The sequence below is a fragment of the Artemia franciscana genome, chromosome 4, assembly GCF_032884065.1.
Source record: "Artemia franciscana chromosome 4, ASM3288406v1, whole genome shotgun sequence".
NCBI classification, from domain to species: domain Eukaryota; kingdom Metazoa; phylum Arthropoda; class Branchiopoda; order Anostraca; family Artemiidae; genus Artemia; species Artemia franciscana.
In genome coordinates, this window is record NC_088866.1 from 25,537,469 (window position 1) to 25,551,879 (window position 14,411).

Consider the following 14,411-nt stretch of genomic DNA (forward strand, 5'->3'; position numbering starts at 1 on the left):
GTATGAACACCACACTAAACATTTTCCCATTTGCTTTGCCATTAGAGCAGCCAAAGAACAATTGTAAAAAAAAAGTTGTGACAATTCATACAAGGAAGAAGTCTTGACTCAGAACAAACCCACCAGAAGGGTTTTGCATAAGGAAAACACAATAGCCAAACCTGTAGCAAATGATCATGAGTGTAGCTAATGCAGCAAGACACAGGGTCTTCCAGCTACAAAGTCCAAACAAAACTGCCCAATGAATTTTTTCTAAGGAGAAAAGGCATGCAAACTGCAGGTAAAACTCAGAATCAATACTAAAATTCAGCCACAAAATCTTGAGCATGGTTACTGTTGCAAGACTCTGAGTCTCGCTAAAACAGCCAAAGGGGGTTTTAACCAAGAAGAAAGGACTGATAATACTAAATAAAAAATTCTGATGTGCAGCAAAAACTTGGCCTTCATATTTTTAGTGTTGCTGGTGTTACAAGAAACTGTGGTCTTTCGGAGTCTAAACCTGAAAGGTTTAATGAGCTCTAAGCCTTTTTAAGGTTACTTCTACCATTGCTACAGATAATTATAAATTCATTTGGAGATGAATCTCACTGCTAAGAATTTGAAAATAAAAAAAGACAAAATTTGTGCAGTACATACAGTAGAATACATACTGATAACAAGGGTTCTTTTGAGACAATTTCAGCCACTGGCCCAAAATCTCTCCTTCCTAAAAAAAAAATAAAATAAAGAGAAACAAAAATATAAAGACAGCTACACTAACATACTGAAGTCTCAATAAGTTTTCTTTTGTTCCCCAATTCCCCTCTTAAAAAGAGAAAAAAAATAAATTTCTGAACTTATTTTAACTAGAAATGAATGGTAAGTAGACAATTATTATATTTTGAGTGTGCCATGGAATATTTACTTCAATTAAATATATACAAATGTCATAATGAGGCAATGGTTTGTTTTTAGTTAAAAACAGTTTACTTACATCAATCTACAAATATATGTCTATCTTTCATGATATCACCATCCATTTACTTAGCTACTGAACCCCCCTCCCAGAGGGGTTCATATTCACGAAAAAAGTATGGGGAAGGGCTAAGGATTTTTTTTAAGTAAAGGTACAGAAAGGATGTTTTCAGAATCTAAGGACAGAAGGCAATTGTGTAGGTTTTTTTCAGTGAAAATATCCTCAAATAAAATATTTTCCAAAATTTAGGAACAAGGCAATTGCCTCCTTGCACCCCCAAAATGTTGGGTATGTTCAGCTATTTTTCTAACTGCTATCAATGCCCACAATAGCTCCCCAGGAAAAAATACACATTTTAGCAGTCAATAAGAACACTTACATAAAAAAAGAAATCAAACAATTTCGCAATTAATATATTAGCTTTTAGGTTTCATGGCCTCAACAAAATCATCAAATACACTAGGCCAGGCTTCACATTCATCATAATTACTCAAACTTGGATCAACAGTACTACAGAATGTTAAAAACATCATCCATGTGTCCTTGGGTATCCCACGAATATGTTTATGGAGCAATAAGAAATCAATCCACTTATCAAGAAATGGCGGCTTATCTCTACTAAAAACTAGCCTCCAAAGGGCTGAAGCTGTGTCAACAGGTAATGTTTTTTCACCAATGCTTTTATCCAAACCGAATTTAAAGGTAAATTTATAGAAATCCTTAAACTGTCCAGGATCATTAAGCTCATCTACAATATAAGGTATTTTGTTGAGAATTCCTTCAATGGAATCAGCATTCATAACTTTACAACCTTGAAAAAATTCATTTCTTGTGAATTGACACATCACATCTGCACGAAATTTCCAAGCAAGCACTAACATTTTAAAATCATCTGGCTGCAATCCTAAATCAACACAAAACTTTTCCATTCCATCTAAAAGGATAGAATCTACGTCATTGTCTTTATACTGATCAAATAATGAATGAATCTTGATATCAATATCTAAGCTACTGTTGTTGTTGTTTCTTGCAATATCTGATGTTGTACTGCAAATACTGTTTCTACCAATTACAGGTGTTTTATATGTATACAGGCTTCTACCATCATTTGACGGCTGAATGATAGTGTAAGAATCAGTGAGGAAGGGTGAATGTTCTTCTGTCCTTGGTCCAGTTTCTGTAAATGAAAAATTTACAGTACCAAAAAAATTAATGTAAAACAAATTGTGTCCCCTGGACTTATATCATGTCTATTCCTAATAAAATTATAAGTTTTTATTTAGAAAAAGCAATTTTCTAAGTTTTTTTTTTCTGTTTTTCGAAAATATGAAGCTTCTATAGCAGCAAATACTTGTGTCACTGTTGCCATGTTAAACCATGAAAATAAATTAGCCAAACTAATTATTCAAATTTGAAAATACTTTCCATCTATAAAAACCCAAACATTGTATGTTTATTGCTTATGCTACAGAGCCCAAGTAAATTGCTTTTTCATTAAAATTTTGCCTATCACAGTTTAATTAAAGCTTTTGCATGCATTACTTACCTCTCAAAAAGAAGATGAAGAAACATTCTCTACAACATATTTTTATCTGCCAAACGAAAGTTCTGGAAAAAGAAATCTGTCTTTTTTAGTCTTACTCCAGCAGCGATGAAGAATTGGCTCTGTTGGCTGTTTTCTTGGGTGAAGAGAGAAAGATTTAAAAAAGTAGAGTAGCCTACACTGGCAGAAGCCTAGGTATGTCACACTAGATGAGCTTTACCTTCACAAAGTCTGTTATTAAATAATTTAAACAGCCCGTGTTCGATTTAAATAATTCAAACCACTTTCAATTTTCTATGCTGCTTATATCAAGATATCACAACAAGATATCAACAGTTGAAACCTTTTCAACTTTGTAATAGGCTTACATTATGGTGCTTAAGTGGCTTTTGCCACAAAGTCTATGGGACTTATAGACCTTAAGTGAACAAGCATGAAAGGTCAACATAGCCAATTCGAAACTTTTTTTTTTTGCTGAATTTTGATCCACCTACTACCTACTTCCAGAGTGCCTGCTACAACCAAAAACTTCATAACAGCATATCAACGTCTGTCATTACATCAAATTCCCTACTTAAATCACTATTACTCTACCTAAACATTATTAAAACTTTGGAAAAAGGGCCAAAATTGAATATATCATTTGAGAACCCATGATAAATAAATCTCAAAACTGTTTTAATTAAGGAATTTCAAGCCCCTCTTCCCTACAGACATGGAATGTACTGAAACTACAACAACTAAAAGTATATAGGCATTTGAAACATTTAAACTTTCGAATTGATTATAATTCTATACCAATTAAATGCAATGTATACTTCAATTTTAGCTTAATGATACATGTGTTACATATATAAGCAGAGAACTTCCAAAATAATTTTCAGTCACTCAAAATATAGGTATTTTAAGGTATTGTAGACACATTTTTGAGGGAGAACGCCAACATGCGAAAAGTGGGGTAGCAAAGAAGCAATGCTAAATGGCAGTTTTCAAATTTGTTGGCAAATTTTGTCTGAAAATACCATTTTTACATTGCTCAAAGAAAAGCTGTCAAAACACAGTGCGGCTAAAATGTTGCACAGATTTTCCCCAAATCAATCTTTTTAGGATATATCTTTGTTTTAATACTGATTTTTTTTTTTCATACATACTTGGGAGAAATCAATAATTGGACAAAGTCTAAAGAATGAAAATACCTTTCACAAATTACATAGCAACATATTTAAAAAAAAAAAAGTTTATTGACAATTTATACTATTACTGAACTATCATAGGCACATAGGCAGCACAATCACGCCTAATTACAGAGCAAAATGGAGTCTATGTATTATTATTTTTTCCCCAGGTGTAATTGTATCAAGCCAATGGTTGTAGAAACTTTGGTGGGAACACATTTGACTGGATGTCAAAAGTCGCTATATGTATCCAGATCACTGAAAAAGTGCCTTTGCTGTAGTCAATACCAGGAAAACCTAAGGGTGTTGTGTTGAAATTTTCAGGGCATGTTGAAACCAATCAAAATATGCTATGTGCATTAAAGGTTGTCTAAAGGGCTTACCTGCAATGTCTTGGGAACAAACTCTTAACTCAAATTATTTTATTGTCAAACGCCTTACGCGGTCATGCTGATCAGTGGAAGTTCTTGTCATAATAAAAGATGAGGCACTAAACATCGAAAAATACCAGCCATAGCCATCCCTATACAAAATTTTATTTTGACTCGAAATAGCATAAAAGTGTCAAGCTAAAACCTAAGACATTGAAATATCCAACTACCTGTAAAAAAAAAAAAAAAAAAAAAAAAAAAAAAAAAAAAAAAAAAATTCCAAGTTCAAATTAAAGAAAAAAACCTTTTAAAGTCAATAACTAATAAAAAGAATAATGAACTAAAAAAAATGTACAATTATTGACGAGTTAGTGTAGTATTAAAAATCTTGACAAACAAGGGAACGAAACCATTTGGGTAACACATAAGTCATTGTGGTACTGGTTGAATTTTAGGTACCGATTTAGCTACTTGTTGCAGGAGCCATTGGCGCGAAGGGAGATGCCCAGGGGGAGAATTTTACAAAGCCGCGGATTTGCCAAAATACTGACACCAAATTTAAATACAATTCATCACGATATGCCAAAAGAGTTGTAGGGGAAAATTGTTTTAAAAGGGAGCAATAAGGGCTTTGGGAGATATAGAAACTACCAGAAGAGCTCGGTATTGGATCCTTTCCTGGCGGTCCCTGTTGTCTGAAGCCAGGCTGTAATGCCCAATGGGACAAGCATATTCTACCAGTAGTCTAATAAACATAAGGAAAATACAATGTGAGAGGCTGGGACATCATGATGCTGTCATGATGGTTGTCAAAAGGGCGTCACGCATCACTGTGATATCTCATGAAAAGCAAAGGGATTTAAGTTAAAACTTTCAGGCCATGTTAATGAGGATGGTTCAGTAATATTTGTCTACACCCAAGGTTGTAATATGATGGGGGCCAGAATTCCTTCAGGTCTGTAGAACCTGAAGGCTATGTGAATTTTAAACACACTTATTTAAATATTATTTCCATACCATCCATCCAAAGCACTATAGCAGAACTATTACTAAAGTTTGTTGTAAAATTTTGCCCAAATATAAGGTCTTATGGAGAAAACCAAAGAGATCTAAAATATTCTTTTACAAACCAATAAAAAAAGACTATGTCAATTAAAAATGAACAGATAATAATAAAAAAAAACTTCATATACAAAAGAAGTTTCTCGAAAAAACTGAAGAGCTCAATCAAACCAAACGAAGATGAGCAGAGATAAAGTGAAAAAAAGGAACCCAAAACGAGCAGAGACAGCAATATATAACCAAGTCAAACTTAAAACAAACAGAAGCTGCCACAAATAGAAGTATGGCTAATACCCCCTATACCTTCTAAATAACATCAATAAGTCTAAAATTGTTGAGACTACAGGAATTAATGTCAATGTATATTAAACTGGCAATTCTCATTCATATGTTCTTTTCATTAATCTTGGTTATTATGGTATTTTTTCAAATATATTTTTGATGTTATGAGAAATAAAAACACATAGCTCTAAAAAAAAAATTCTCCAGTACTGCTGACCCTGCAATGGCAGGGACAGGCTGGTAATTACTCCCTCCCCACAACTAATTTTTGAAAAACACATTTTTTATATTGTTACTGGAAAAATACAAAAAAAGGCCCCTTTCCAGAAACTACAAGGCTTTTTGTAGATTAATGTAAGTAAAATTGCAAAAACAGCCCCTTCCTACACTTTAATGAATTGGTGCCCCTACCATTATAACATAACTATGGTAAGAATATGTCTTGAAAAAAATTGATAGGACAAATTACATAATTACATAATAGGATGCTAGTTACCTCATTGTGATTCCAGTTTAACACACACTATTTCACCATAATAGTTTAGAATTGGGAAGGCTATTAACATAACAAGTAGACTTTTGTAGAGACAAATATCCAAACCTCCTGCTTTTCTACCTCAAGGATGATAAGACAGCTGCAACTTTAAACTTAAAGAGAGCTCATTCAATTCTTGAAGAGTCAAAAGTAATTGGAGGGCAATTAGCCCCCTCCCCCACACCCTTTTCCCCCAAATACATCCAATAAAAATTTTGAGATAGCTAATTTTTTAAAAACAGTTCAAAGATCACATAACAAAACTCCCAGGTCAACACAATCCCTCAGGGCACAGGGACAGGCGTTTTAAGTTATGCCCTTGTGGCATATATGGTTGTTATGGAACGGGATCTGGTATAAAGTTAAGAGCGGGCCCCATTTAATTGGAAATTGAAAGTTCTAGTTCAGTTTTTAAGAGTCAAAGGAGATCAAAGGGCAACTAGCCCATCATGCCCCTTTTCCCCAAAATGCATGTGATAAAATTTTGAGATAGCCATTTTGTTAAAAATAGTTCGAAGGTCAGATAACAAAAACTCCAGTGTCAACACAACCCCTAAGAGCCTGGGAAAATGGGTTGTAAGTTATGCCCTTGGAGCATATATAATTCTCATGGAAGGGATGCTAGTATAAACTTCAGAGAAGGGTAATGTGATTGAAAACTGAAAGTTCTATTTCACTTTTTGAGAGTAAAAAAGATCAGATGGCAACTAGTCCCCCCCCCACACCCATCCAATAGATTGCTATTTTATGAAAAAAATACTTCAAAGGTCAGTTAAGAAAAACTCTGGTGTCAATACAACCGCCCAGGGCCTGGAGTCAGGCGTTGTAAGCTATCCCCTGGGGCATAAATGGTTCTTCTGGAGGGGATGCTTGTCTAAACTTCAGAGAGGGCTCATTTGAACGGAGATTGACAGTTTTAGTTAACTTTTTAAGAGTCAAAAGAGATCACAGGGCAACTAGGCCCCCACATCCTTTACCCCAAACCCACCCAATACAAATTTTGAGATAGTCATTTTGTTAAAAATTGTTCAAGGTCAGATAAGAAAAACTAAGGTGTCAATACAACCTTCAAAGGGTCCCTGACAGGCACTCTAAGTTATACTCTGGGGGATTATATGGTTCTTATGGAAGAGATGCTTGTATAAACTTCACAGAGGAATCGTTATATTGGAGATTGAAAGCTCTACTTCACTTTTAAGAGTCAAAAGAGATCATAAGGCAACTAGCCCCCCCCCCTCCATGCCCTATTTTCTTCAAGCCCATCCGATAGGAACTTTGAGATAGCCATTTTTTTTAAATAGTTCAATGATCATATAATGAAAACTCCATGGTCAACACAATCCCTCAGGGCCCAGGGGTAGGCGTTGAAGTTATGCCCTTGGGGCATATATGGTTGTTATGGAAGGGATGCTCAAATAAACTTCAGAGAATAGAACATTTGAATAAACTTCAGAGAGGAAACATTTGAATAGAAATTGAAAGTTCTAGTTCACTTTTTAAGAGTCAAAAGAGATCAGAAAGCAATTAGCCCCCCCTCAAAAAAACATCCATTACAAATTTTGAGATAGCCATTTTGTTAAAATAGTTTAAAGGTCAGACAAGAAAAACTTCAGTGTTGATACAACCCCCCAGGGCCGAAAGCAGGCGTTCTAAGTTATGTCCTGGGGGGAGGGTCTTACTGAAGGAATACTTGGATAAACTTCATAGAGGAATAACTGGATTGGAAATTGAAAATAATGGTTCACTTTTCAAGAGTCAAAAGAAATTGGAGGGCAACTAGCCTTCCCCCCATCCATGCCCTATTTTCCTCAAACCCATCCAAAAAGAACTTTGACAGCCATTTTTTTAAAATAGTTCTAATCATATAACAAAAACTCCAGGGTCAACACAATCCCTCAGGGCCTGGGTGCTGGCGGTGTAAGTTAGAACCTTGGGGCATGTATTGCTGTTAAGGAAAGGATGCTTGTAAAAACTTCAGAGAGGGCTCATTTGATTGGACATTGAGAATTACAGTTCATTTTTTAAGAGTCAAAGAGATCAGAGCACAACTAGCTCCCCCCTAGTGCTCTTTTTTTCCCAAACGTATCCAACACAAATTTTGAGATAACCATTCTTATAAAATTAGACCAAAATCTCCAGTGTTGACACAACCCCCCAGAGTCTGGGGAGCTGACGTTGTAAGTTATGTCCTGGGGGCATATATGGTTCTTATGAAATGGATGCTGGAATAAACTTCAGAGAGGGCTCATTTCATAGGAAACTGAAAGTTCTAGTGCACTTTTTAAGATTCAAAAGAGATCAGAGGGGAACAAGCCCTTCCCCATCCACACCCTATTTTCCTCAAACCCATCCAATAAGAAGTTTGAGATAACTATTTTCTAAGAATAGTTCAAAAATCATATAAAGAAAACTCCAGGGTAAATGCAATCCCACAGAGCCTGGGAGCAGGCATTCAAGTTATGCCCCTGGAGGATATTTTGTTGATAAGGAAGAGATGCTTGTATAAACTTCAGAGAGGGCTCATTTGATCGGAAACTGAAAGTTTTAGTTTAGTTTCAAGAGTCAAAAGAAATTGGAGGGCAACTAGCCCACCCACCCCTTTCATTTCCAAATGCACCTAATAAAAACTTTTGAATAGCCATTTTATTACAAATAGTTCAAAGGTCAGCTAACAAAAAATCTGATGTAAACACAACCCCCAAGAGCTTGGGGATAGGCGTTGTAAGTTATGCACTGGGGGCAATTATTGTTGTTATGGAAGGGATACTTGTATAAACTTCAGAGAGAGCTCATTTGAATAGAAATTAAAAGTTCTATCTCACTCTTTTAAATTCAACAGAGATAAGAGGGCAACTAGTCCCCCACACCCCCCCCCAAACCTATTCTATATAAATTTTGAGATATAAATTTTGTTAAAAATAGTTTAAAGTTCAGATAAGAAAAACTACTGTGTTGATACAACCTCCCAGGGCCCAGGGGCAGGCGTTCTAAATTTTCACTGGGGATTATTACTTATTACAGAAGTTTGATTAGAAATTGGAAGTTCTAGTTACCTTTTTAAAAGTCACCAAAAGTGATCAGAGGGTATCTACCCCTCCAACGCATTTCCCCCAAGTACATCCAATAAAAATTTTGAGATAGCTGTTTTATTTAAAAGAGTCCAAAATTAAAATTAATATAAATTAGGCGTCAAGAAATCCTCCATAGCACTTGCACAAGAATTGTAACTTATTAAGTTGTAGGTTCTTAAGAATCAAAAGTGATTAAAAAGTAATAAGTCCCCTCCAAGTTTTTCTACAAATGCATCTTATCAAAATTTTGAAAAAGCCATTTTGTTCAAATAGTCCAAAATTCAAATTGCTATAACTTAGGGGTTGAGAAATCTTCCCTAGCCCCCAGGGCAAGGATTGTAACTTATGCAAGTTACCTATTATTAGAATATAAGGTTCTGTCAAAGGGGTAATTGTAGTAACTTTGGAGGGGGTTCATCCAATCTGAAATTGAAACTTCTAGCTCATTTTTAAGTCAGTAGTAATTGATGGCCAACTAGCCCATGCCCCATTTTGTTCAAAACAGTTCAAAGGCCAAATAACTGTGCTCCTGGAGTTGAACCCCCCCCCACAGTCCTGGAAAACGGCTTTGAGTTATGGAACTTAATTATTGTTACTTTGATACTTGGATTTAGTGACTTACATGGTAACTTTTATTTAATGTGCAAGGGCTGAAGTAGTAAAAGTTGTTTATTGATGCTTTGTTTACTTTGATATGTTGCTAACTTTGATCCCTTCTTCACTGATACTTTGATATTGCTACTATGATACAATTTCTGATGCTTTAATGAAACTTCAATGTTGAGAAAAAAAATATCTAATTTTGAAATAAGAAGTTTTTTAAAAACTTGTAACTTTTTGTAATCAAGATACAAACAAAATTTGATAAAAAAAAAACTTTTTGGAAGTTTTTTCCCCAATTCTTTCTGAAAGAATTGGAGTTATGTATTTTAAATGAATGGTGTCTTCACTGCAAACAAGAGTATGACTACTACCTGTTTCCAAAATGGTAAAAGTATCATTCTCTTTCCTAAATAACCAATTCTCTTATAATTGTCATTCTCTTAATTAAGTGGCTACAAAGTTCTGCAAAATTAGTTTCCCTTTCTTTTATTATAATAATTAGGAGAACAGAATTCAATGACAAGTGAGAATTGAATTAGCCAGAGTATGATTACTGCCCATTTCTGTAACAGTAGAAGTATAAGGTCTACTGTGTATTTGGTGCTTTACTAAAAGGAATTATATTACAAATATTTTCTTTTATTTTTATTACAGCACTAAAAATAAAATGAAAATTGCAGAGAAACCAGACCAGGATCTACCAATAGGCCAAATAGGTCCTGTAGCTTTCACTATTCCTAAAGTTTTGGGGATTTCCCCAAAAATCTTGCAAAAATGGAGCAGTTAAAACACTTGAGCCTAGAGGTGTCAAAGCTTTATATCCAGCCAGGGTGAAACAAAATCTTGAGCTTGTGAGCTTTCAGCAATTTATATCATTATATATCTAATATTTAGTTTAATTTATTAGTTCTTACAAAACTGTTAATTTGTTTCAGAATAAACAAAAAATATTTAGAAACATTTTGAAAACCTGAAACTTTGGCAATCAAAAATGAACAGAAATTAATTTAAAAAAAAAAAAACATTCCAAAAAAGAAGTTTTCTAAAGAAAAATAAAGGCCATATTGAACTTAAAATCAGAAAAAATAGAAACCTACAATAACTCAAACTCAAAAAGTTTCAAGCTGGATTTGTCAATTCAATTTCAGTCTCACTTGTTTTAAGATTTATTTACTCATTTATATTAGTGACTATTGTTTTTTTGTTTGCTATGATTGTTTATTTAATTTCTGTTTGTTTTGGGTTTCATTTAGGCCTCAATAGCAAAATAATTTTGTGTGTTTTAAGCTTGATTTGCATATTCAACTTAAGCTTTACTCTTTTTGAAATTTATTTATTTACATTGCTACCTGTTGAATGTTTCTTTGCTATGATTGTTTATTTAATTTCTATTCATTTTGGGTTTCATTTAGTCTTTAATAGTAATTTCCAGTCATTTTGAGTTTGAGTTATTGTAGGGTTTTATTTCTTCTGATATTAAATGACCTTTACTTTCCTTTAGAAAACTTCTTTTCTGGAAAGGTTTTTTTTAATAAATACCTGAAAAGTGCCAAACAAGCAGCTGTCCCAGTTGAGTGCATTTGGTCTAACATGTGACAGTTCATTTGGAATTACAACCCCCTTTTGAAGAAAGTGAAAAATCAAGCCAAGCTATGGATGCAAATCAAGATTGCCTGTGGATGTCCCTCTAATAGTACTATTTTTCATATTAAGCATAAAACAGAAATGACTTATAAAAGACAGCAGTGCATCTTTGAAACTGAAATTAATTTTACCAACAATTTGAAAGATGGAAACTTATGTGGAATTCATTGTTTTGGAATTCAGTTTTGGTTACTATTGAGCTGGGTTGCTCCTTACTTACATTTTGTTACCATGAACTGTTTGATATCTTGTTCTTTATTATTTTTCAGTAGAAAATGGCTACCCAAAATTCTTGAGACTACTTTAAAGTCATAAATAGCCTGCTTACTTATCTTGTTTCAATAAGTACATTGCTTCACTCCCCTCCTAGATGGATACACAGCTATATAGCCTACTATTCAAATTATATTTTATATTAGCATAACTCATATTTTCTTTACTTTATAACAGACTCTAGACAACAAACAAGTATGAGAAGAGTTGTGATATTAAAAAAGTGGGAACATAGGCTAGGTTATTATATATTATTTTTTTCAAAGGCAGACCAAACCTATTGTATTATTTAATAAGAACTAAACCCAATTGTGAAGGAACTCCTGGTAGAAACATTCCTTATCAAGGTGGGACTTGAACATGGCATTTGAAGCTGTAGAAACTGCTTTCTCAGACAGTTGATTCTACAGATTGATGACTCTTTGGGTCAAGAAATGAATTCTCTGTCTACTTGTGGAATGCTGCATGGGGAGCTTCATTAAATTTACTCTAGTATCAGAATGCAAGGGTTGTGCAAAATAGGCTAGCCTAGTAGGCCTAACAGGAATTAGCTTAGGTGTCACTTTAGGATTATTAAAGGGCCTTCAATCGAATTTCTAAGTAATACACTTAATATATTTGAAAAGAGCATAAAAAAGGCACAATTAGTGAGATTGCATCGTCCCCATTTAAGTAGCACAGGCTATTAGAGCTGTCGCCAAATTTATTCAAAAGTAATGTTGTTCAGGCTAACCCAAATACTTTCAAGGATGGCAAAAGTTCCTCATCTTGAATTGAGCCCAAATAACAACTTCAGTTATAGACTATATCATCAAAAAGGTGAAGGAATATAATTTTGAATCACTTTCAAGAAGTCTCCTAAGACCATGGACCTTTAGATTACAACATTTAGAAAAGCTAAATTACCAACTAATCCATCTTATTGAATTTATACCTGGAACAATAGGATCTTTGGCATCACATGGAGCAGCTTCAAAATTTGTTTTCCTCAAACAGGATAGAAACTTCCCCATGAAAATTACTAGGCTATCAATTATTGAACGCAATAACTGGTTGAAGTTTAAGGCAAATCGGAATTTTGATTAGAGGAGCTTGGCAATGCAGTAATCCTCATTCGAAAGGGTTAGTAAGTTTCAGAATCTCATTCTAGCAGATTTTTGACAAGGCATTTTTTATTGAGGTTCTTCTAGGAATGTAAAACTCAAATAGATAGGTTTGATACCCTAATTAACAGTCTATGATTTTTCATATAAAACGTTTTCATAATGAAAAAATAAAAATTCAGCAATTATTTATAGTTTACTGCATATAGTTACTGGTTACTTATAGTTAGTTTATGGTTACTGCAAAAAGCATTAAATTATAAGAATTGAGATGGCTCGTATAAATAGGACTATTAAAATTAGGCGCCATATTTAAAGTCATGAAAGCGTGTATTTGTGTGTACCTTTTAACTGTCTGTTTTTACGCAGTTTCATCTGACGCAGAGGTAGTAAAACAGAATTGAAATAAGTGTGATTTTCGGTAAAATTCTAGTCCAGTGAAGTCTTGCTATCTCGGAAACGGGTTAGGTTAGGAAAATGAAACTTTCAGGGATGGGTCTACAGGCTAAAGTAGCCTATGTCCTGGGAAGGTATTTCTAAGCACCTACCTCCACTCCCTCCCCCGCTAGAGGGTTCTGACCTTTAAAAATATGTGCGTATAAAAGTAAAACCTTGCAAAATAGATCTTTTGCTTGAATGAAGTACAACAAAATTGTTTTCAGCTTCACAACTTTGCTTAATCCCAATTTATACATTTTAAAGATATGCAAATACATTTCCTAAATTTTGAAAAAAAAAACATTGATATGGTTCAGAATTCTACTCAAACAACAGGAATTGTATTTTCAGAACTAAAGACAGAGAAAAAGCAACTGGTAACTCAAAATTAGGGTAAAATGTTGTTTTGTCAAAATTTCGACCTGTCATGTAGACAAATTTCAGAGCCCTCTAGAGGGAGAAGGAGTAGAGGTGGGTACTCTAAAATACCTTCTTGGGATAGCCGATACTTTAGCCTGTAGACCCATACCCAAAAGTTCCATATTCCTAACCTAACCCATTTCTGAGGTAGAAAGAACTGATTAAACTAGAATTTTACTGGCTCCTTTTTTTATGCTGTTTGCAAGCATCATGATAACTTCTTGCAATGCATCCCATGCTGTTGTCTACATGGTCTCATGTATAGTTCTAATAATAGGTTTTTTATTGCTTGTTGTGTCTCTTGATGCATTGTATAGGCTAGCTGAGGTTGTTTAGACATCAAAATTTCCAGTTTTTAGGACATTCTAGTAACATAGAATCCATTTTCTCTGTGATTAATTATATCATTTATTATGCTCCTTCTAATTTGATGATTTCTTATGGGAAAAATTATATTTTGAGTCCTTAATGAGGCTCAAAACTGTCCATAGCATCCAAAAATGTAAAATTTTGCTAGGCTAAAAAAAGATCCTATTGTAAGAAAAAAACTGCCATTTGTAGCTGATTTGGGAATGCTATTCATTGATATCATTAGTGTATATAGTAAAATGCCATTGCAAAATCAAGTTACATTAATATAAAGTTGCGCTTGCCAGCAGTAAAGACAAATCTTATAGATAGTGGTCAATGATGTTGATGACTCAGCTTATTAGGGACTCATCCCAAACTGTGCACCATGACTTGCTCATAGTGAGAGATTATTATGTCAACAGTTGACTTGAAGGCTCCAGTAATAGAAGACAAGACTTTATTCTGGCTAAGGGAGTTCCATAGGGTATTCACATGGTTAGAGAAAAATTTGTTTTGCAGCCTAGTATTAGTAAATTTGTGTTAAAGTTTCAGTGGTTACCCTCTAGTTCTTGAAAAGTGTTTATT

At 34.1% G+C, this 14,411-nt stretch overlaps 2 protein-coding genes across 2 annotated transcripts in view; one reads left to right on the forward strand and one right to left on the reverse strand.

Annotated features, from left to right (window-relative positions):
• Positions 1–1,353: 1,353 nt before the first annotated feature.
• On the reverse strand, positions 1,354–12,807 carry LOC136026204 (DCN1-like protein 3). The gene is made up of 2 exons (XM_065702533.1): positions 12,449–12,807; positions 1,354–2,132 (listed from the first exon to the last, which is right to left on the reverse strand). The coding sequence occupies exons 1-2, from the start codon at positions 12,525–12,527 to the stop codon at positions 1,372–1,374; spliced, it is 840 nt and encodes a 279-aa protein (XP_065558605.1). The 5' UTR covers positions 12,528–12,807; the 3' UTR covers positions 1,354–1,371.
• A 117-nt stretch (positions 12,808–12,924) lies between these two features.
• LOC136026201 (serine/threonine-protein kinase/endoribonuclease IRE1-like) overlaps positions 12,925–14,411 on the forward strand; it is a 98,431-nt gene continuing 96,944 nt past the window's right edge. The window contains exon 1 of the mRNA XM_065702527.1: positions 12,925–13,003. Coding sequence (XP_065558599.1) covers positions 12,938–13,003 — 66 coding nt within the window. The 5' untranslated portion in view covers positions 12,925–12,937. The remainder of the gene's footprint in view (positions 13,004–14,411) is intronic.